General features: G+C 44.5%; 1 protein-coding gene across 3 annotated transcripts in view; it reads right to left on the bottom strand.

Moving 5' to 3' along the window:
• The window catches only part of si:ch1073-13h15.3 (all-trans-retinol 13,14-reductase), a 54,813-nt gene extending 32,464 nt beyond the window's left edge, over positions 1–22,349 (bottom strand). For 2 of the 3 annotated variants that reach the window (XM_068012978.1, XM_068012980.1), the window contains exons 1-2: positions 7,065–7,221; positions 4,704–4,886 (exon numbers count right to left, since the gene is read on the bottom strand). In XM_068012978.1, the coding sequence (XP_067869079.1) occupies positions 4,704–4,886; positions 7,065–7,221 (340 nt within the window). Of the gene's footprint in view, positions 1–4,703; positions 4,887–7,064; positions 7,222–22,281 lie in introns of those variants that run through there. The other variant, XM_068012979.1, reaches the window with a different exon arrangement.
• Positions 22,350–22,922: the final 573 nt, after the last annotated feature.

Below are 22,922 nucleotides of genomic sequence, written 5' to 3'. Positions count from 1 at the left end.
TTAGCCATTTGAGGCAGCAAGGACAGGCCATGATCAGCAGAAGGTTTGCTTGTGGGGTCAGGTGGGGGGGAGCACTCCTGCTCCTACTGGCTCATGAGCTATCCTCCGAAAAGCACTTAGCTTCTGCAGTCAGCAGCTCCCGTCTCTATTCAGCTCCTATGCTTCCTGAGCCATGTGAAAACCGGCCAGCAACTGTTAAATTTAAATCAGGAATCCTGGGAACCTGAATAAATAATATAATGAAGAGTCCTGTCTCTGCAAGATGAACCCAACTTGTGGCATAAAAATGTTGGCAGGTGCATACTCAGCAGGTTAGGGCTATGTTTCACGATTTTTAATCTTTAACCTCCCCAGACCCTCTTCCAATCGTTGTGGTGGGGGGTGGGATTTATATTGACCCCATTTGTCTCTGTTTATAAATCCCCAAATATCATTTTAACAACCTTCTCAATTTGTCTTGTTACTGTCAAAGATTTGTGTACATCATCATCTGTGAAAATGGATAAGAGACAGAAGTTAAAAACCACGACCTACCCAAAGTGTAAAGAACATTTTAGAGCTATGTGCAGCAGCTCGAATATTGTTAGTTCAGTCCAGTTTCTAATCCTTAAATCTACATAAGGTTCCTGTTCCTGCACTCTCTTTAAAATAGTACTATTTAGTTTCTATTGTCTCTCCACATTCTTCCTGCCAAAATTCATCACTTCACACTTCTCTGCATTAAATTGCATCTTCTAGAACATAGAACATTACAGCACAGTACAGGCCCTTCGGCCCACGATGTTGTGCCGAACCTTTAACCTACTCTAAGATCAAACTAACTACCTACCCTTCATTCTACTATCATCCATGTACCTATCCAAGAGTCGCTTAAATGCCCCTAATGTATCTGCTTCTACCACCACCGCTGGCAGCGCATTCCATGCACCCACCACTCTCTGTGTAAAGAACCTACCTCTGACATCTCCCCGAAACCTTCCTCCAATCACCTTAAAATTATGCCCCCTGGTGATAGCCCTTTCCACCCTGGGAAAAAGTCTCTGGCTATCCACTCTATCTATGCCTCTCATCATCTTGTACCCCTCTATCAAGTCACCTCTCATCCTTCGCTCCAATGAGAAAAGCCCTAGCTTCCTCAATTTTTCTTCGTAGGACATGTCCTCCAGTCCAGGCAGCATCCTGGTAAATATCCTCTGCACTCTCTCTAAAGCTTCCACATCCTTCCTATAATGAGGCGACCAGAACTGAACACAATATTCCAAGTGTGGTCCAACCAGGGCCTTATAGAGCTGCAGCATAACCTTGCGGCTCTTAAACTCAATCCCCCTGTTAATGAAAGCCAACACACCATATGCCTTCTTAACAACCCTATCAACTTGGGTGGCAACTTTGAGCGATCTATGGACATGGACCCCAAGATCCCTCTGTTCCTCCACACTACCAAGAATCCTGTCTTTAAGCCTGCATTCCGCATTCAAATTCGACCTTCCAAAATGAATCACTTCACACTTTTCCAGGTTGAACTCCATCTGCCACTTCTCAGCCCAGCTCTGCATCCTGTCAATGTCCCGTTGCAACCTACAACAGCCTTCCACACTATCCACAACTCCAGCAACCTTAGTGTCATCGGCAAACTTGCTAACCCAGCCTTCCACTTCCTCATCCAAGTCATTTATAAAAATCACAAAGAGCAGAGGTCCCAGAACAGATCCTTGTGGAACACCACTGGTCACCGAGCTCCATGCTGAATACTTTCCATCTACTACCACCCTCTGACTTCTATGGGCCAGCCAATTCTGATTCCAGACAGCCAACTTTCCCTGAATCCCATGCCTCCTTACTTTCTGAATGAGCCTACCATGGGGAACCTTATCAAACGCCTTGCTAAAATCCATATACACCACATCCACTACTCTTCCTTCATCAATGTGTTTTGTCACATCTTCAAAGAATTCAATAAGGCTTGTGAGGCATGACCTGCCCCTCACAAAGCCATGCTGACTGTTTCTAATCAAACCATGCTTTTCCAAATAATCATAAATCCTGTCTCTCAGAATCCTCTCCAATAATTTGCCCACTACCGACGTAAGACTGACTGGTCTATAATTCCCAGGGTTATCCCTATTCCCTTTCTTGAACAAGGGAACAACATTTGCCACCCTCCAATCATCCGGTACTACTCCAGTGGACAGTGAAGACGCAAAGATCATCGCCAAAGGCTCAGCAATCTCTTCCCTCGCTTCCCGTAATATCCTTGGGCATATCCCGTCTGGCCCCGGGGACTTATCTGTCCTCATATCATTCAAAATTTCCAGCACATCCTCCCTCTTAACCTTAACCTGTTCGAGCATATCAGCCTGTTCCCCGCTGTCCTCACAAACGACCAGGTCCCTCTCACTAGTGAATACTGAAGCAAAGTATTCATTTAGGACCTCCCCTACCTCCTCCGAATCCAGGCATAAGTTCCCTCCACTATCCCTGATCGGCCCTACCCTCACCCTGGCCATCCTCTTGTTCCTCACATAAGTGTAGAACACCTTCTAGGTGTCAGCTCGTTTCACCACTCTGTGCCCTTCTGAAATCTGTTACTGTCCTTCTCACTTTTTACTACATTTTTCAGTTTTGCGTAATCTGCCATTCTGAACTTATACCCTGTATATACCCAAGTCCAGGTCATCAATATGCATCAAAAAGAGCAGTGGCCCCAATACTGACCCACAAGGGTTACCATTGCATTCTTCCCTCCAGTCTGAAAAACAACTATTTACTCGTACTCTTTGCTTTCTGTCTCTTATCCAATTTTGTATCTACACTGTCATTGCCCCTTTAATCCCGTGGGCTTCAATGTTTCTAACTTGTTTATTATGTGGTACTTTATCAAACGCCTTTTGGATTGCTTTTTATAAGTTAGTTGCTTTTCTCATACACTATCTATCATTAGATCCACTGCATTGTTATCCATATTTTTGATGCAAGACACAAACCCTTCAATGCTTTCACTGCAACCTCACCTTATCCTGCACAAGCTCTAGCTGTTCTAAAACTCTGCTGTCTGCATCCTACGCTAACTTTTCACCTCTGCTGGTGTCTTGCAACACACTGAATTCAAATTCTTTTTACAAAAGTTTACAAATTCCTTGGTGACCGTGTCTGTTTCTTCCACTACACCCTCCTCTAGCCCGACTCCCAGCTCTATAGCCCTTTGACCTCAGCCTTCTGTGCATCCAAATCCTCCTCTTTTACGGACACAGCCTTCAGTTGCCTTGATCCCAATCTTCTGACTTCTTCAACCTCTTTACCATTCCGTTAAAAGTGTCCTCAAAATCTATCTTCTCAACTAGGTCCTCAGACATGTCTCCCTTTCTACTATTGCTCATTGTCTGCTCTTTCCTATGTGAAACTATTTGGGTTGCTTTAGCATATTAAAGGAACTTAGATTGGACAAATTATTGTTCTTTCAGATAAAAGGTGTAGGACAAAAAGAAAATCTTTTTAAAATGAATTCAAGGCAAAAAGAAAGCTTGACCATATTACCAGTCATGCTCTGCATGAACTGAATTGAACTGAAAACAGAATCTCTCCTGCAAATTTCAGTCTTTCTAAAATAATCCTGATCTTGCTGAGCTGGGAAACTGAAACAAATGTTATCTGGAAAAATAACAGAACTAGTGCAGGCAATCAAGAGACACTGGTGTTTGAATTTATGAAGACTAGGCCTTGGCAGACGCAATGGTTTAGTTAAGATGAAGCATAGTGTTCCACAAAATATAAATATCTTTTTTCTGGAAGATTGTCTGCAAGGGGCTTCGCATAATGGAAGATTACTGGAGAGAGCAAAAGAAAGATGAGCTGTTTCTAGATGTGTTCAAATCATAGTTTAAACAATGGGCACAGAATATAATTGGGTACTGTGCTTTTAAAAGAAGCTTCATGGGATGGTGTGGCCCCTGAAAAGGGGTATAAGAGGTTGAACACATTGGAGATCTTGGCTGCAGTCATGAGAGACCAGCACTGCAGTCGAGGGGAGGAGGAACCCGACTGAGTGTCGGAAACCTGACAGTGTCAGAAGTAGTGTCTGCAATCAACGGGAACTGGCCACTACGGGTGATTGTATGACTAGTTGGGAACATGTTTGAGCATTCTAATGCTAGATATTGCTGAAGCGTTCATTTGCTGGGAGTAACGTAACAAACCAGTTTTGTTGCTTTTTTAAAATGTTGTTTTCTCTTTCTCAACCTGTTAAAACTGAAATCATTTCTGTAACCATTTTAATTTTTCTGTAACCATTTTAAATCAGTGCCTATTTTAAATCTGTAATTGTGGGTACAAATAAATTAACCCCATTAACCTTTTAAGTGAGTCATCAATTTGTTTTCTTGTAACTCACGGGCCAAAACAAATTATAGGTTTGAGTGAATGTTTATAAAAAGCGAAAATCTTACACAATGACAAGACTGTTAATCAAATCAAGGAAGTTAACCTATTTATCTTTTGATTAAAAGGCACATTCTGATCTTCAAGTAAAGGGAACAAGAAAACAACAGATGGAGATCGAGGTCAGATATGACGAAAATATTTTCACAATGAAGTGACTAAAAGGTTTAATGACCCTTCTATTTCCATTATTATCATTATAAGAAAGATCATAATGCTACTGCAGAGTATTCTGAGCGCTCTGTACACATATTCTAGAAACGTCTTACCAACATCAAACTCAAATCCCTTCTCACTGAATGTGTGACAACAGCCTCCAGCCTGGTCATGTTGCTCCAGCACCAGAACACGTTTGCCAGCTTTGGCCAGAACTGCTGCCACTGTCAGTCCTCCAATCCCACTACCAATCACAATGGCATCAAGGCGCTCGGGCACTTTGCATGTGGCAAAACCTGACAAGACAAGGCAAAGGTCAAGGATTCAGTACTGATGTCAACGCTTGTTGTACTAACTTTGCTTTGGATTAAAACAGCCCACAGTGCACCATGTGGAAACTCTTCCCAAAGATTCCAGATGTACTTAATTCAGAAACATCAGTAAAAACTAGATTGGATGATGAATCTCAGAAATGTTTAGTATTAATTTAGTCATACTCAGGAGACACATGATTTAGAGTTGTTCAGCAGGGCCCATGTAAATTGGTATTTAATTAAACTGGAAGCAATTTATATTGTGATGGAGAAATCATAACAAGTGGACGATTACTGATCTTTCAGCATATATGTCAAACTCACCTTCAGCAGGTCTTCCTTCATTGGGGAATTTATCGCAGGGAATATCCAGAAGATTGTAAAGTTTTGATATCTTTACTGATTTTAGTTAATGACACGTTTATTTAAAATACAAGCTTCCCCTGTAGTTGAGTGGGTAAATGCGTTACATCCAAATTTCCCAAGACCTATCGCAAATCAGTTTTGTGTTCACTAATCTCCAGTTAGGAACATTGGAAGATAGGAGCAGGAGTAGGCCATTCAGCCCATCGTGCCTGCTCCGCCATTCAATACCATCATGGCTGATCATCCACTTCAATGCCTTTTCCCCACACTATCCCCATATCCAATTATGTCATTGGTATTTAGAAATCTATCAATCTCTGCTTTAAACATACTCAATGGCTGAGCTTCCACAGCCCTCTGGGGTAGAGAATTCTAAAGATTCACAACCTCTGAGTAAAGAAATTGCTCCTCCTCTCGGTCCTAAGTGGCTTCTCCCTTATTTTGAAATTGTGTCCCTTGGTTCCCAATGAGGGGAAACATTTTACCTGCATCTACCCTGTCTATCCCTTTAAGTATTTTGTAGGTTTCCAATTGGCCTCAGGATCCTTGAACCGAGGAGTGGGACTGATGAGTGGAAGCAATCAGCCAGGTGTCTTGCTACCCCTCACCATTTCTATCCAGTTACAACAGCTGAAAGTACATATGTCTGGACGTTAGATGAGAACTGGATTGCCCAAGAATGTCCTCCGTGTTTGAATTATTTGCAGTGTTGTTATTTTGATCATAGAGGAAGAATTGCCTCCAGCAAGATACTGGAAAGCTGCCAGATCCAATGGAACCTAACCCCGCAACAGTTGGTGCCTTCAGGAAAGGAAGGGAGAAAATTGGGAAGTAGTTTCCTTTGTAAAGAAATGTTTTATAAATATCGTATGTTGCTAGATTTTCAACGTAAGTCAGAGTAATCTTATATTTAAAATAGACTGGAACAGGAAATAAATGATTAAAGTTAGGATTTGATATAATGGGTTTTCTTATTTCAGTACAAAGATTTCAGTACGTAGATTTTACTGTCGGTCAAATTCCAAAACCTAAAAATAATCATTAATCTTTATCTGATTTCTAAACTGCAAGGTCATGTTATTCGTATTAACTATAGGCAGGAAGCCTTTTGAAATAGTTACTTTTTTAAACCACGCTGCAGTGAAGTTGTATTCAGGGTTGGCCACCCTGTCTTTCTATAATTAGAGGAACAGTCAAATCTGTAGCATAGCAATACTCCCAGAGGTAACATAAAACTAAGGAGGACGTGAGAGCAAAGCTGTCATTGAAGGCCTACACTCAGAGGAGTAACTTGCATGGGGTATCCCATCAGCGCAACTTTGATTGTGACCCGTGGTCCCCAATCCTTTCCCCCAGCCCTCTCTCCCAACCCTCTCTGGTTTCCAGTGGGAGTTACATTTGGGGCCCATGATTCAGTTCTACAGCATGCAATACATTTACCAACTGAAGGATAAGCACAGCTAAAACAGAAATGTTATTGACATGAGCACTCCATAACATCGTTGAGACCAATATTAGATAATAAGGCCAGAAATCAGCTGGGCTCTGATTGTGCTTGTTACAGCATTACAGCCAGCAATGTATTTTATATATTTATTCATCAAAATTGGTAAAACTGTTGGAAAGTAATTCTTCCAGCTGGAAAGTTCTAAGCCTCAATTATCCGATGATTTCTCAAATTAAAATGTCTTAATTTGGCCACAATTATAGCGGAGTTCTTTTTATTTAAGACTTAACTGTCACAAAAAAGTCTTATTGATATGCAGGATGCTAATCAAAGTTGAAGTGACATACCTTGCTTAAGGATTTTGTTCCTGGCATCTTGGTCCACTACCAAAGGTTGGGGAGGTTTTCTGGTGTCAACAGCAAAAGGGTTTGGACTTGAACTGAGAAAAAAATAGACTAAAATAACTAAAAGTAAAAGAAACATAAGAAACAGAAAGAGCAACATGCTGATTGAACCAACAATTGTCAGTAATGCGACGAGGAGTCAAAGTCAAAGATTATGAGCAAGGGCCAACTGCAGAGAGATAAGGATAAAGAATGAAAGCAAGGTCTTGCATTCTTTTTATATCTGCAAACGACAGATTTAAATAAAAGAATCCTTTGAGATAATTTTAATGCCACTCCCTCCCTTCCAAAGGCTGAAACGTCTAAGCATTACTTGAAAACAATCTGTGTTTTGTTGGCAAAAAGCAAGCACTGTCAAAAGCCTTAGCAACATCATCAGCAATTCAAATAAGCCAGGTGTCAAATGCCCCCATTTTTTGGACAGCAGCTTTTGGTAATGTTTCTGCTATTCCCATTTCCACCTCCACTAGTTTCATCTTTTATATTTTTAATTGTCGCATGATAATCACCTTTTGCCTTGCACCATCATCCCTTTTGTCATTTAATCTCTCCCACCTCCAACCCTAACACAGACCTTCCTTTTGTTCTGACCTCCTGTCCCCACTTTCCCTGCCTCTGTACTTGCTTAAAACCTGATACATTACATTTTTCCAGTTCTGATGAAAGGTCATTTAACTGAAATATTGACCACTCCACAGATGCTGCCTGATCTGTAGTGTACTCCAGCATTATCTATTTTTATTTCAGTGATACATATTCCGGCCCAGTAATGCGTATTATTGAGTGTCATTCAAGTGATTGTGCTTGTAATGAATGCTGGACCTTGTAACATGATTATGTCTTAAAGTTTGTGATTTTCTAAAAGTTCAGGATGGAGTCCAGAAAGTCACTTGACCTCACCTCCACTCTACGAAAGGTTACCAGGACAACAGAGTGAACAGATCAAAGACTGTCCACTGAGAAACACCTGAAGAACAATGGGTTCAGACCTCCCAGACTTTGGGGTTGTAAAACAAGGAGTCAGGAATTGAGAACCTGCTAACTAACCAGGCTGGTTTTAACACCTGAGGACAATGGAAAGGCCCAATAGCTTTGTGGCACTCAGACTACTTGTCTCTGAATTTTGGAGCAAAACAATAAACTGTTGAATTCTAAGTCCAGATAAATTTAACAGACTTTATGGAGAATTCCAGGCTGACAGGAATGCATCATCATGTTGTGGCCTCAAGCAGGCTGTGAGAAGGGACCCATCGGGTCAGCCTGAAGGCAAACTGTAAGGGAAGACACCCAGCGGTGGCAGCTGGAGAGACAGAGACGGAACATGGCCTTCTGTGCTGTAACTGTTCTATGATTCCATGGGCTGAATTTTATGCCCCCCTCCCCCCAAAGAGCGGAAAGGTGGTGGGGGGGCGGGTGGGGGGAGGGGTGTAAAATGGAGCGGGAGGCTCCAGCCTCCGCCACCACTTTACGTAGGACAGCAGTGGCGATAAACGGTCCATCCGTCCCAGGCCAATCAGGGCCCTTAAGTGGCCACTTAACGGCTACTTCAAGGCCTTTGCCCGCCTCCACGGGGATTTTACCCGTGGATAGTTGGGCGGCTGAGGCCCCAGAGAAGCCGCCTGACAAAAGCAAGCAGCTCTGTGACTGCCCGGGGTGGGGGTGGGGGGGCCCTCCTGATCGGGCACCCTTTGCCCAATGGAGAGCCAGCCCGCTGCCCCAACAACCTCCAAAACCCAAAACGCCCCCGGTCCCCCCAAATGACCACCCTTGCCTTGCCGGGGCCCAACCAATCACCCCTGGCGAGGCAACCAAAACGTACCTTTTTCCAGGCTCCCTGACATCTTTTTGTTCAAGCTGGGCTGTGGTCCCAGCAGTGGCCACCGCTCACGGTGGCGCTGCTGGGTTGAAGAGCTGCCGGCCCGCTGATTGATTGGCAGCTCTATTAGGCGGGACTTCCTCCCTCACACGGGTGGAGACCCGCCTCAAACCAATCAAAGCCCGGCGACCCGCAAAATATAGGTTGGATCTGCAGGCATGGCTGAAGCGGGTTCGCCCACTCCCGTCCACCCAGGGTTAAATCCTGGCCCATGATGCTAATCTGCTCTCTGAAGATAAACAGTGTAAGGCTGTGGAGATTTGAATCTGTTTAGAGAGTCGAAGCTTGAGGAGGAATAAAGGCTCCACAGAAGCAATGGAAATCACATTATGCAAAGATGTCCCGATAAGAAGTGCTCAGAGAAGGGAGTGAAGGTAATATTGATTTTTGAAAAGTCTGGGAGATCCAACCCATTATTTACGGGGAGGCATTTGGGACTTTTAACCACAAAGAATTTTGCTATCTAAAAGGACTAACGCATAAGTGTGGGGCGAGATTTTCAAGTGTTGAATAAGTAAAGAAAATACTTTTGTTTGTAATTTGGGGTATCAGCTACTTACAAAGTACTATTTAGTTAATTGGGGATTTCTTTTAGTTTAATTTTTAGAATAAAAGACTTAAAACATGAAATCTTGCCATGTAATTTATTAAATTGGTCTGGGGTTTACTGTTTCATTTTTTTCATGTTAACAATCTTTCTGAGGTCATAACACTGCTGTTGTTGCATGTCTTTTCCATAGCCTATACATGGCGTCAGCTGTGAAAAGACAAACAGTTAAGGACACTTTTGAACTTTCCTTTTGACTCACAGGAGTCAGTTTTCACTGGTTTTGCCTGGCAATAATGGGGCAGTAAGAGGCACAAAATGGGGCCAGTACCCTTAATGCCACATTCACACTGGCAATGTGGCCAACTCCATTCTGGGCGGGGCCTGCTGCTGAGTATCCAAACCTCCAACCTGTTTGAGCTGATTGGTCCCATTTAATATGGAAATCACACTCCATTATGTAAATAGGACTTCGTTGCCACTTTTGCTTAGAAGAGGTGATGAAGCCAAAGAGGTGCCCCAAAGGTCAGTCACTCTTTTTGTAGTTCTCAGAGGAGCTGCTCACTATCATCCTTTATTCCACAATCATTTCTGTATTGATAAATTGTCTATTTATCATCTCCTATCCACATAGGAGGCTGAGGGGTGACTTAGCTGAGGTGTACAAAATTATGAGGGGCCAGATGGACAGGAAGGACCTGTTTCCCGCAGTAGGGAGGTCAATTACCAGGGGGTACAGATTTAAGATGATTGGTAGAAGGATTACAGCGAACATGAGGAAGAATGTTTTCACCCTGAGGGTGGAGGGTGTCTGGAATTCGCTGCCTAGATCGGTGGTGGAGGCAGAAACCTTCAACTCATTTAAAAGGTACCTGCACCTGCACCTTATATGCTGTAACCTGCAAGGCTGCAGACCAGATGCCAGAAGGTGGGATTAGATTGGGTGGCTAGTTTTGTCAGCTGGTGCAGACACGATGGGCTGAATGGCCTCTTTCTGTGCCGTAATTTTTCTATGGTTCTACATGCTGTCCCTTGGTGACATCATAGGAGGATACAGGTCAGGATACTCATGTATGCTGACACAACTAGCTTGACCTCAGTACCACCTCTCACAAACCCTCAGGTCAAGGGAGAATCGAAGGCCTTGAGAAGGTGGATCAGACGACTGACAGAGGAGGAGGTCACAGGCCTCGGGTGGAGGGGGGCAGAGTGGTTGGAGATCTAGGGCAGGGAGGTCATATGCTGGAGTGGGGGAGGTTGGAGACCTGAGAAGGGGATGGGAGGCCTGGAAGGTGGGTGAAGGTCAGAGACCTTGTGGAGATGGTCAGGGCAGGGGTGGCGCTGATGCCTGATCACGGGGGTTGCCCAGGCAGGCGGGCTGGATCCAGCAGGTAGATATAACTTCTGGAGTCGGCGGCCCTCACCTGGGCATAGCTGCCGGGTTTCCTGAGGCTCAGGAAACAGTTAAAGTTGAAAAGTAGAATAACAATGAGACTTGCAGCCTCATTATCATATTTAAAGTGCCAACCTGCCTCCTTGCCCAGCTTCCCACCTCAGTTAAAGCTCGAAGTGGGCAGGTTAGAGGTGGGTCTGGGTTGGAATTCTGGTTTAGAAGACATTAAACCACCCCCACCCCACCGTCTCCCCGCCACCAGGTCCAAACCCATCTTCCTTTTGGTTTAAAACAAACCCCCCCCACCCCCCCCACCGCCCCCCATTCCCGCTAAGTATCATTCATCCAACATCCATGTGATCATTGACCTACATTGGCTCCTGGTCCAGCTATGTCTCAAATTTAAAATTCTCACTCTTGTATTCAGATCCTTCCATGGCCTCACCTTCTTAGGTTTGTAACCTCCTCGAGTTACACAACCCTCCAAGATCTTTGTATTCCTCCAACTCTGGCCTCTTGTACATCCCCTATTTCTTTTGCGCCAATATTGGCATCTGTGCCTCAGGGAAAAAACTATTCCCACTGGTGGAAGGATTGAGAACAAGAGGGCACAGATTTAGGGTAATTTGCAAAAGAAACAATGGAGACATGAGGAAAAACGTTTTCACGCAGTGAGTGGTTAGGATCTGGAATGCACGACCTGAGAGTGTTGTGAAGGCAGATTCAATCGAGACATTCAAGAGGGAATTGGATTATTATCTGAAAAGAAAGACTGTGCAGGGCTACAGAGAGAAGGCAGAGAGAATGGCACTTGGTGAATTGCTCCGTCAGAGAGCCAGTGCAGACACGATGGGTTGAATTGCCTCCTTCTGTGTTGTAACAATTCTGTGATTCTGTAAGGGGGATGTGATAGCAAAGTATCTGTTTATCATTGTACAACTATGCTAAGAGGAGTCTATGGGCTAAAAAGCTTTTTGGACATAGAGGTCGCGATTCATGACCTGCCCGTGCCATTTCTGTTGGAGGTGGACAGCACACAAATTTGGTGCTCCCACCTCAATACCATATAGTGTAGGGCCGAGCATCTCCCTCGCTGCTGGCTTCCTCATCACACTACTGGCTGCCACTGCGCTCGACAGGAGGCCAATCAGCAACATGCTGAGAGCACGTGGCGCAGCCAGCCTGCTCTTCTTAAAGGTAATCTGACCCTTTTAAAGGGAAGCTGTGGTGAATAATATTGCTGCCATTTAAAACATGGAAAACAGAACACCTAGGCAGAGAGTGGCGGTCAATGCCAGTAAATGCATCTTTACATGACATCTCCTATCCACCATACCACCAACCTCTCATGCTGCTAATCATTCACCCAGCAGCATCTAACATCCAGATGCTCTACCTCACCCTCACACACCTCCCAATGCTATCAGCCTCGCACTCACCTCTTGTTGCCTCCACTTACCTGCAGTTATTCAGCTATGGCAGGTACATCACCCAAAACACAATGCTACACAATCATTGTGATTCTGCCCTCTCTCTTTCAGTACAAGGGGCACACAATAGAAAGGAGCAGAGCAGAACTGGCAGGGAACGAAGATGCCTGCATCTCCTGAGCCCTACAGAGAAGATGGCTCTCAGCATCATGAGGCCGGCTATGGCAGAGCCCATGTCATCTGGTATCGCTGAGAACATTGAGGCTGATAGTATGTCCCTGCCTTATGCCCCTTATCAAGACCCAGCACATCCTCATCCTGTTATCTGATATGACATGGAAGCTGTTAATGGTGTGACCATGGATTTCTTGCTTCTCACCCCACTCCACCCCACTTACCCTCACACCAACCTTTCCCTTTTGATTTCCTGCTTTCAGGCATCCAAGAACTGCCACCTGCCCAGTCACAACAGCACAAGGAGGAAGAGAGCACAGCACTAACGAATAGGTCCCATCATCTGATCTGACCCTCGCAGCCACTAGCTCAGATATTGGACTGATTTACCTTGAAGGCAAGTACAGAATTGGGATCAGGGCATGGTGAGTCACTGAACACGGGTGGGCTGCAGCCAGATCAGGATGGTTCGTTTGCCACCTCACCGGAGTCCGAGGCTGCCGATGAGTTCTGCTGCAGAGGACTCAGAGGAGGACCTCAGTGGGACAGCATATAGAATTTCACACCGAGATGCTGGGTGCATTGGCTGGCCGGCCAGACAGCCTCTTGTCGCTGTCAAGGAACATGGAGGAGTCCAGCTCCAAGTTGTAAAGGGCATCACACAGATCTGGTCCTCTCGACATCCTCTGCTCCATCTTTCTGTAGTTCTGCAGATCCAGAGTTCCTGTCATGACTCTCCCCCCTACCTGTTGCAGCCTTTGTCTGGACAGGTCACTTAATCCTCTGCCCTGTCTGTGAGGATGCAATAATGCTCTCTGACAAATCCAGGAACTGACATCAATATCTCCAAAAACACTCCAGAGTACTTCCAGATACTTTGCAACAGCAGAAATTCTTAGAAATGATCTTACCTGCGAGTTGGGTGACAGGTCCTTCAATTACAGGGCCTATCTTGCATCTCGATGCTTGGTCTTTGCAGAATGACGCACAAATTCATTGCCTGGATCTGTGTGACCCAAATTAGATATCCTGGCATTGCATTAGCTGGCAGGGCTGTGTGACGTCAGGATAACAGTGCCAGTGTCCTTCTCAAGAGGCACGTCACACGGGTTGTGTCAGAGTGGCTGCTGGTGCAGCACGCCCCAGCAAAAAAAGCTCAGCCTCCATAACGCTGCTGGAGACATCGCTATGGAGATGAAATTCATGCCCTATTGAACTTCTACCTGGTAAAACCATGTTTGGCCTGTGTAAAAATATCATTTTCTAAGCTTGTCTGCTGATAACATCCTAGGGAGTGAAACACTTTACAAATTGCTGCTCGCAGTTCTTTATCAAACATTGACTCTATGACTCTGACTTCTGGGTCAGGTAAAACATAATTCAGGTACAAAGTCGCGTTTCTCAATGCTATAGCTTAGATACACTCCAGAACTGCAACCCCTACTTTACCAATGTGCCACGTCAGTGTTAAGATTGGCAAATTGTGGACCTCGTACAAGAAATTAAGTTGAACCTTCAGAAAAATTTCACCAGATTATTATGTCTAAAGAAGAGAGAATGTTTCATCTGATCAATGATTGATCTGAGGTGAATAATAAGGTGCTGAATCATAGTGTTACTCAATAAATTTTGTTCCGGGCAGGTGGGAAATGAGATGTTGGTTTCCACTTATCACCTCCCAACTGACTGCAGATAGTGTTTTTGTTGAACTGGTGTTTCAGTCCCTGAGCTTTGTTTGCCAAGTAAAGAGACAGTGACAGGTTTTCTCATAGGTTTGAAACAGAAGCTTAAATATTTATTGAACAATAAGCATCCGAAATGATCAAATACCACCCATGCACACATTCACTCTCACATGCACACTCAAGAAAAGATAGATAGAAGGTAAAGGGTAAGAGGCGTTAAGAGTTCAAGGTGTAATAGTCTGCCGTTTTCAGGAAAAATCTGTGGGCTCTGTAAGTTTTTGAAGTTGCAGGCCTGTTTGCTGGTTGTCTTGCTTTTGCTGAGATGTTGAAGTCTTTTGGCAGTCAACACTTCAGTTTGAAGACAGTGCTGGTATTTCTTAGTTCAGTTTTCACAGGCAGAAGAATTGTTTAAAAAGTCACTCTCATTTCTCTTCTGCAGTTCGATGCAAATGCGACTCAGAAGGGTTGAACTGTCTTACCTGGTACTGATCTCTCTCTCTCAGCCTTGTGCTGGAATTGAAGATGGCTTTCAATGTTCTCATGGTGGCTGGAGATCTCTTGATTTCCTGATGTTCTTGTTTGTTCTCCAAAAAGGGTTACCTTTAAAGGTAAACTAATTAAGAAATAAAAACAAAGTGCTGGATGTGGAGAGAGAAACAGAGTTAACAGCCGGGATTTCACGTTGGGCGGACTGGAGCCGGCTACTGACTGAAATGTCGGAACAAACCCGCTTCCACTTCACCAGGGGATCCAAACCACATTTTACGGGTCCCAGGCTATAATTGTTCTGAGGCAGGACTTCCACCTGCTTGAGGGAGGAAGTCCCGCCTCATTAAGCTGCCGGCCAATCAGCGGGCCGGCAGCTCTTAGTCCCAGCAGCACCACCGGGAGCGGTGGCCACTGCTGGGACTGCAGCCCAGCCAACTGCAGAGGAAGACATGAAGCCAGGAGTCCAGGTAAGTTTTGGTTGCCTCACCAGGGGTAATCGGTTGGGCCCCGGCGACCAAGGGTGGTCGTTTGGGGGAAAGGGGGGATGTGTTGGGTCTTGGGAGTGGTTGGGGTAATGGGGGTTGCCTCCATTGGGCGTCCTGTGCCCGATAGTCCCCGCCCCCCCACACCGAGATGATCGGAAGCCGCTTGCTTTTCCCAGGCGGCTTTTCCTGGCTCCAGGACGCCCGCTTGCCATCTGTAAAATCCATGTGGAGGTGGGTGAAGGCCCTTAAGCGGCCGTTAAGTGGCCAGTTAAGGGCCTTGATTGGCCTGGGACGGACGAGCCGTTTTGCGCCCCCTCCACCCCGCCCTACATAAAGAGGGGCGGAGGCAGGATCAGGTCGGGAAAGCCTCCCGGAGCCTCCTGCTCCATTTTACACCATCCTGCACCACCACCCCCCCCGCCCCCCCATCCCTGCCACCATCCGGCTCTTTGGGGTGGCGTAAAATTCCGACCAATGTTTCAGGTCTGTGACCTTTCATCAGAACTAATTGTTTGTTTCGCCCATGTGACCTTTGGTTTCAGTTCCTGAAGGGCTGTACAACTGCTTCAACTTCTGATGGCAGTCTATTTTGTAAGATGTGGTATTTTCACACTTTATTGTAGTGCTTATAGCTGGAGATGGGGCATCTGCGAGTGCTTTTGTTTTAGCTCGTTTTTGTGGATCGCTCACATCCATGTGTGATGAGCTGTCTATAATTTCGATGCAGTTGGGGTTAACAATTTTTCGTCCTAGCAGACGTGAATGTGTATTTCAGTGCAGGGGAAGGTGTATGTCATGTGACTTTGTCCTCCAGCTTGTTGAAGGCAAGTGTGCCAGTCTTTTAAATTGTTTTTTTAAAATAACTCTCCATTTATTTATTGTATTTACATCATTGCCCTTCCCATGAGTGTGACAATATTGGGATTCCTTTTATCAAGAGATTTTTCCTCTTGTCCCCAATAGGACTTGAGAACAATTGTTTGCCTGCCTTGAAGTCAAGGCTAAGATTATTTCTATTTCTATAAGTAATTCCTCCCAAATATTTTGCTGTCAGACATAGGTAGTGGAAACCACAACTTAAGGTGAGAAATGTACCATTCCTAACTGATAAATTTGAATTAGTGCAAATCACAAGCTGTCAAACTTTGCACTGGCCACATCGAGTAGAATGCTCGTTAATGTCCATGTTTAAACTGGACAGCCTGTATTTCATTTGTTTTGTCTGTTCTGACTCAGTTCCACAGTAGGCAATGCACATACCAATTGAATCATCAAATATTTCTGAGAAGTTAACATGGTCAAATGATGAATCAGATTGACACTTTGATATTATTCTAAAACCAAATGTTTGGTGAAACACGTTTCTATAAGTATGGTGAAGTAAAGACTGAAGGAGGAAGGGAGGGAAAAATAAATAAAGACAAGGTACTTAAAAGGTAGGCAGCAGTCAAAGTAGAAATGTCATCTGGTCTGAATAGGATGCATTCTAGGTTACTGAGGCAAGTAGGGGTGGAACTTGCGGAGGCTCTGACCACAATCTTCCAATCATCTTTCGATACAGGGAGGATGGGGCTTGCCAGAGGATTGGAGGATTGTAAATGTTACCCCTGCATTCAAAAAGGGGGAGAGGGATAAACCCAGCAACTACAGGCCAGTCAGTCTAATACCAGTGGTGGGGAAACTTTTAAAGACAGAAGTCTAGGACCAAATTTAGTGGCACTTGGAAAATTATAGAATAATAAAAGTCATTGTGAGTTTGTGAAAGAAAAATTGTGTTTGACTAACGATTGAGTTCTTTGATGAAGCAATGGCAAAGTTTGTTGAGGGTAATGCGGTTGATGTTGTGTGGTTGGGCTTTCAAAAAGCATTTGACAAAGTATCACATAATAGACATTACAAGCAAAATTAAAGCCCATGGAATTACCAGGAGAAGCAATATAATTAAAGGGTACAATTTCAAAGGGGATGCAGGAAGAGAGACGATGAAGAGGTACTGTCACTAGATTCCACTGTTGCAGCCAGCAGCTCAGACAGACACTGCACGCCATTTATGGGCTGGCATAGAGGTGGGATCTGCACGTGTTGAGACATCGAGCACACATGGGCAGACGGTGGCATAGTGGTAATGGCCTGAACTAGTAATCCAGAAGCCTATGCTAATGCCCTGGGGACACTGGTTCAAATCCCACCATAGCAGTTGGTGGCATTTAATTTCAATTAATAAATGCAATTAATTAATAAAAATTTTGGAATTGAAAGCTAGTTTCAGTAATGGTGCCATGAAACTATCATCGATTGCTGTAAAAACCCATCTGCTTCACTTTAGGGAAAGAAATCTGCCATCCTTACCTGGTCTGGCCTACATGTGACTCCAGACCCACAGCAATGTGGTTGACTCTTAACTGCCCTCTGAAATGACCTAGCAAGCCACTCAGCTGTCAAGGGCAATTATGGATGGGCAACAAATGCTGGCCTTGTGATGTCCACATCCCATGAAAGAATAAAGAAAAAGTGCACAGGAGTCAGGGTGGTGATGGGGGGAGGGAAGGACAGTGCAATTCGCCAAAGAGGTCACACACTAGTTCTGTTGCAGAGGATTCAGATAGAGACTTAGATGGGCGCAGGCTACAGAAGAAGGCGTATGTAACCAAATGCCTGGTGCCTGGTGCATAGGAAACATAAGAAAGCCCATGCACAAGGTCAAGGAGCACGGAGGAGTCCAGCATCAACTTGGCACAAGGCTTGTGCGCAGAGCTTGGAGCCAATCCTTTCCAGCATGGAATGAGTGGTCACCTCCTTCAGTACACCTGTGGAACCCCCCATTATGCAGAGTCTGATGACCGATGTCACAGCTTCCATTGCCACACAGACAGTGCTGCAGTGGAAGCTCAGACTGCAGCCTTGAAAGCTGAGGCACTGCCCCAGAAGAATGGCAGTGCTTTCATGGAATACAAACCTGCCATCGTCTCTCAAGATGACAGCCTTTCTGTTCCCACCCCTGACATGCTGCCAGTGGCCTTGCTGTTGTCTGTCAGCCAGCCAGCCCAGACTGCTGTAGCCCAGGCCAAGATGATGCAGTTTGAAGCCAGGCCTTCTGGGCCCAGAGCTGTTCAAGGGCATCCTGCAAGGCCATCTGCAGGCTCCTCAATTGAAGGTCAGTCACCTTCCACTACCCATGCTGCAGCCACTGGGGAAGCACTTTGCAGGAGAATTAGGATATGCAAGACAGGTGCTAAAGAAATGTACAAGGGTGAGTAGTTTATTCTTATATGCTTATAATCATGTAATGATTAACTTTATAAAAGTGGATCGAAATGTGCATTTTCTGCTGTTTTTTTTATTGTCAGAAAAAGGACAATGCGATGGTCAGTGATAGAGGAAAGGTAAGGATTTTGGGACTGTTGCTGAATGGGGAGTTGTGGTTGATGTTACTGGTATTGCTCCTGAATTATTTGATCACGTAGTACCCAGGCAGAGAGGGGCTGTCTACTTTGTGTACAGTCATTTACAGCACAGAAGGAGGCCATTCAGCCCATTGTGTCCATGCCAGCTCTCTGTGGAGCAATCCACTTAGTCTCACTCCCCCGCTTGATCCCCATAGCCCTGCAAGTCTATTTCCTTCAAGTGGCCATCCAATTATCTTTTGAAATCATTGATTGTGTCCATCCTCTCGGGCAGCGAGTTCCAAGTCATTAACACTTGTAAAAAAGTTCTTTCTCACATTCCCCCATGCTTCTCTTGCCCCAAACCTTCAATCTGTGTCCCCTAGTCCTTGTACCTTCAGTTAATGGCATCAGTTTTTCCTTGTCTATCTTATCTAAGCCTGGTCATAATCTTGTACATCTCTATCAAAGCTCCTCTCAATTTCCTTTGCTCCAAAGAGAACAGCCCCAGCTTTTCCAACCTAACCTTATAAATAAAACTCCCATCCCCAGAACCATTCTTGTAAATCTCCTCTTCACCCCCTCAAGGACCCTCACATCCTTCTGCAATGTGGTGACCAGCACTGGATGCAATACTCTAGTTGTGGCTTAACCAGAGCTTTATAAAGATTTAGCATAACTTCCCTGCTCTTGTTCTCTGTGCCTCTATATATGAAGCCCAAGATCCCATACAGTCATAAATGGATAACGCTCGTCACCCAGTAGCTGGCCTTGACTTTCCATGATGGGCCAAATACAGATGGCACAGAGAACTGCTACAGAATGAAGGAATTGTGAGTGCTGTCAGGATAATGAACATACAACTACATGATATGCTCCCTGTGGTCATGAAAATGGCCGAGCTCACATGTGGTGCATGCAATTAATGTTTGTGCAGTCAATGGTACCCTGCACCATGAGGAAGCTTACAATCCAAGCAACCCCTCGTGCTCACTCAGCCTGCTTGTCTCTGGCAAGAGGGAACAAGATTCAACTTTCTCTGTGTATGGCGAGAACCTCAGTGATGACCTTTACGCAGCAGTGTACTGCAAACTGTTGCTTATATTTCCAGCACCAACCTGGAAGGAGCCAGACACATAAAAGTTAAGAGCCATGGCCATCTTGACAGATGCAGCCAATGCTGTCCTTGTCCTGCTTTGAGGTTGCAGTTGTGGCTGCAGCCATTGGCAGATTTCAGTCACGACTTCTTTTCTGAGGTGACCATATCTCATGCATTGGTCTTCGTCGAAGTTGAGGTCAGAGAATTTCTCCCTAAAGACCCTCATCAGAAATGGTCTCCTGCTAAGAGCATCTTCTAGCATCTTGTCCTGCTCTGTGTGTTTTCTCTTCATTTTTCCAGCCACGTCAAATTCTCAAAAGAAGCTTTGCTAGGCCACCCATGTCTGGAACATAGGAAGATAGGAACAGGAGTCGGCCATTCAGCCCCTCGAGCCTGTCCCGCCGTTCAATGAGATCATGGCTGATCTGTGGCCTAACTCCATATAGCTGCCTTTGGCCCATATCCTTTAATATCTTTGTTTAACAAAAATCTATCTCAGATTTAAAATTAACAACTGTTCTAGCTTCAACTGCTGTTTGTGGGAGAGAGTTCCAAATCTCTACCACCCTTTGCGTGAAGAAGTGCTTCCTAACATCTCTCCTGAATAGTCTGGTCCTAATTTTTAGACTATTTCCCCTAGTTTTAGAATCTCCAACCAGTGGAAATAGTTTATCTTTATCTAGCCTGTCTTTTCCTGTTAATATCTTGAAGACTTCGATCAGATCACCCCTTAACTTTCCAAATTCTAGCGAAAACAGGCCTAATTTGTGTAATCTCTCCTCGTAACTTAACCCCTGTAGTCCAGGAAGCAACTTCTTTCAGCACAAGCTTTTAAATGAACAGAAAAGTACCTCAACACTGGCAAGGCTCTAGACTATTCAAACTTTAGCTAAGTATAAGAAAGCTCCAAGCAGTGAATTAGACCCCAGACAAGATATTGGCCTGAATGTTAATATTGAAGTGTTGCTTAACAGGGAGCCAACTTAGGTCAGAGAGCACAGGGATGATGGGTAAATGGGAATGCGCGTTAAGTAAGGATACGGACAGCAGAGCTTTCGATAAGCTCAAGTGTACAGAGAGTGGAAGATTGGAGGTCGACGAGGACTGTCCAGAGGTATAACGCTATGACTATTACTCTATCAAAGGCATGGATGAGGTTCTCAGCAGCTGATGAGCTGAGGCAGGGTGGAGTTGGGTGGTGTTGCGAAGGTGGAAGTAGGCAGTCTTGGTGATGGAGTGGATATGTGGTTGAAAGCTCATCTTCGGGTCAACTTTGACACCAAGATTGTGAATGGTCTGGTTCAGCTTCTAGCAGTTGAGAGGGACAATTTACAGACAATGAAGTGATGGAGAGAGGTGGTAGTGAGGTAGAGCTGGGTGTCATCAGCGTACATGTGGAACCTGGCCTTATGTATTCGGATGGTGTTGCCGAGGGGCAGCATGTAGGTGAGAAATAGGAAGGGGCCAAGAATAGATCCTTGGGGGAATTCAAAGGTACTGGTGTGGGAATGGGAAGAGAAGCTTTCACAGATGATCATACCATCTGCTTCTGGGATTTATTGGCATTCAGTCCTTTGAACTTGCCTAGGACCTGTATGCAAGGAATGTCAAAGTCTTGAATTTACTGTCTCTGTTCAGTGGGTTTGGGTTTGGATGCAGTGTACTAGTTGGCAGGGTTGGCAAGGTAGTACATTACATTCTTCATTTTGTCCTTGGGGACGCTTGAAAGTGCTCAACCTCCTCATTTCCACCTGGAACAGGTGATGAGGGAACTGTTGCGGTATCTGGATGTAAGTTATGCAGAATGCAACAGGGACTCAAAAACAAGGAACTTGGTCTTCAATGCCACTGGCTGACAGGAACTGGTGCACACTTGAGTCTGGTTGGGAATTACCCAGTCAGATTGCAGGAAGGGCCAAAAAGATTGTGGGAAGTCAGGAAAAGTGATAATTCCATAGAATTGCATACAATTTACTGCACAGGACAGGGCATTCGGTCCATACCAGTGTGTATGCTCAATATGTGCCTCTTCCCACCTGACTTCATCTAACTCTATCTGCATATCCCTCCATTCCTTTCTCCCTTGTGTATCCAGCTTCCCTTAAAGGCACATGTGCTGTTCACCTCTGTAAGAATATTGATGTTTTTACATTACTTTTATCTCAAACAAAGACAGAACAGAAATGTAGACAGAACTGGTTTAAATCATGTTCTCAAAAAGCCTGTCGTTTCCCCTCAATGATGCTGATAATATTGGACAAGGATGAATTACAGGACCAAGGACGCTGCACTGTCAAGATACGCACATATAAATAATAAGCTAGGTGGATAATATTGAGCTTAAAGACATATCAAAATCTAAACACACAGGCTTTTGAAGCACAGGATTTTCATCACAGTAGTGTAGGAAAAGGAGATTGCTGCAAAGTAAAAGGCAATATTTTGCTACATAGAGCTCTGGCTTGGGGAAAAACAGTAATAGGAAGTAACAGTGTGGCGTGAAAATACATTAGGTCACTCAACTCTGTTTGGCAATCTGATGAAACATCAGATAGGAAGCAGATCATGAAAAACATTTTAAGAGATGCAATGATTTTACCTGGTAGAAAGACCTTTAGGCATTTTCAAGACCTGACAGCGTAAACAGGCTCAGAGATACCATTTTCATGGTTACTCATTATATCTACACACGAGTGTTAGATATAAGGTGAGCTGTTCTGTTTGGCTTTTAGATTAACTTTTTGTCAATCATAAATCAAGTAAATTACGAGACACATCACCATTTAGCACCTTTAATATCTGTTACAAGGGTAAAGGACTTATCCAACACCCTCAACTACTCCGTCTGGTGGCAAGTTTCACATTCAAACCACTTTCTGGGTAAAGAAAGGATATTACTCCTGAATTCTTTCTTGGATATATGAGTCACTATCTTATACTTATGGCCTTTAGTTTGATCTCCCCCTTAAGTGAAAACATCTTCTCTACATTTACCCTATCAAACCTATTGATAATTTAAAAAACTTCTATTAGGTCACCCCCTCAGCCTTCTATTTTCTAGAGAAAAGCACGCCAGTCTGTTCAGCCTTTTCTGATAGTTATAACCTCTCAGTTCCAGTATTATCCTTGTAAATCTTTCTTGCACCTTGTCCAGTGCCTTTACACCCTTATTGTAATATGAGGCTGGATTTTTAAAGCCCAGTGGGTACAGGAACGGGGGCGAGCACAATTTAAAGATTG

Source organism: Heterodontus francisci, chromosome 33 (assembly GCF_036365525.1).
Source record: "Heterodontus francisci isolate sHetFra1 chromosome 33, sHetFra1.hap1, whole genome shotgun sequence".
Lineage (NCBI taxonomy): Eukaryota > Metazoa > Chordata > Chondrichthyes > Heterodontiformes > Heterodontidae > Heterodontus > Heterodontus francisci.
This window is presented reverse-complemented; position numbering and strand designations above follow the sequence as displayed.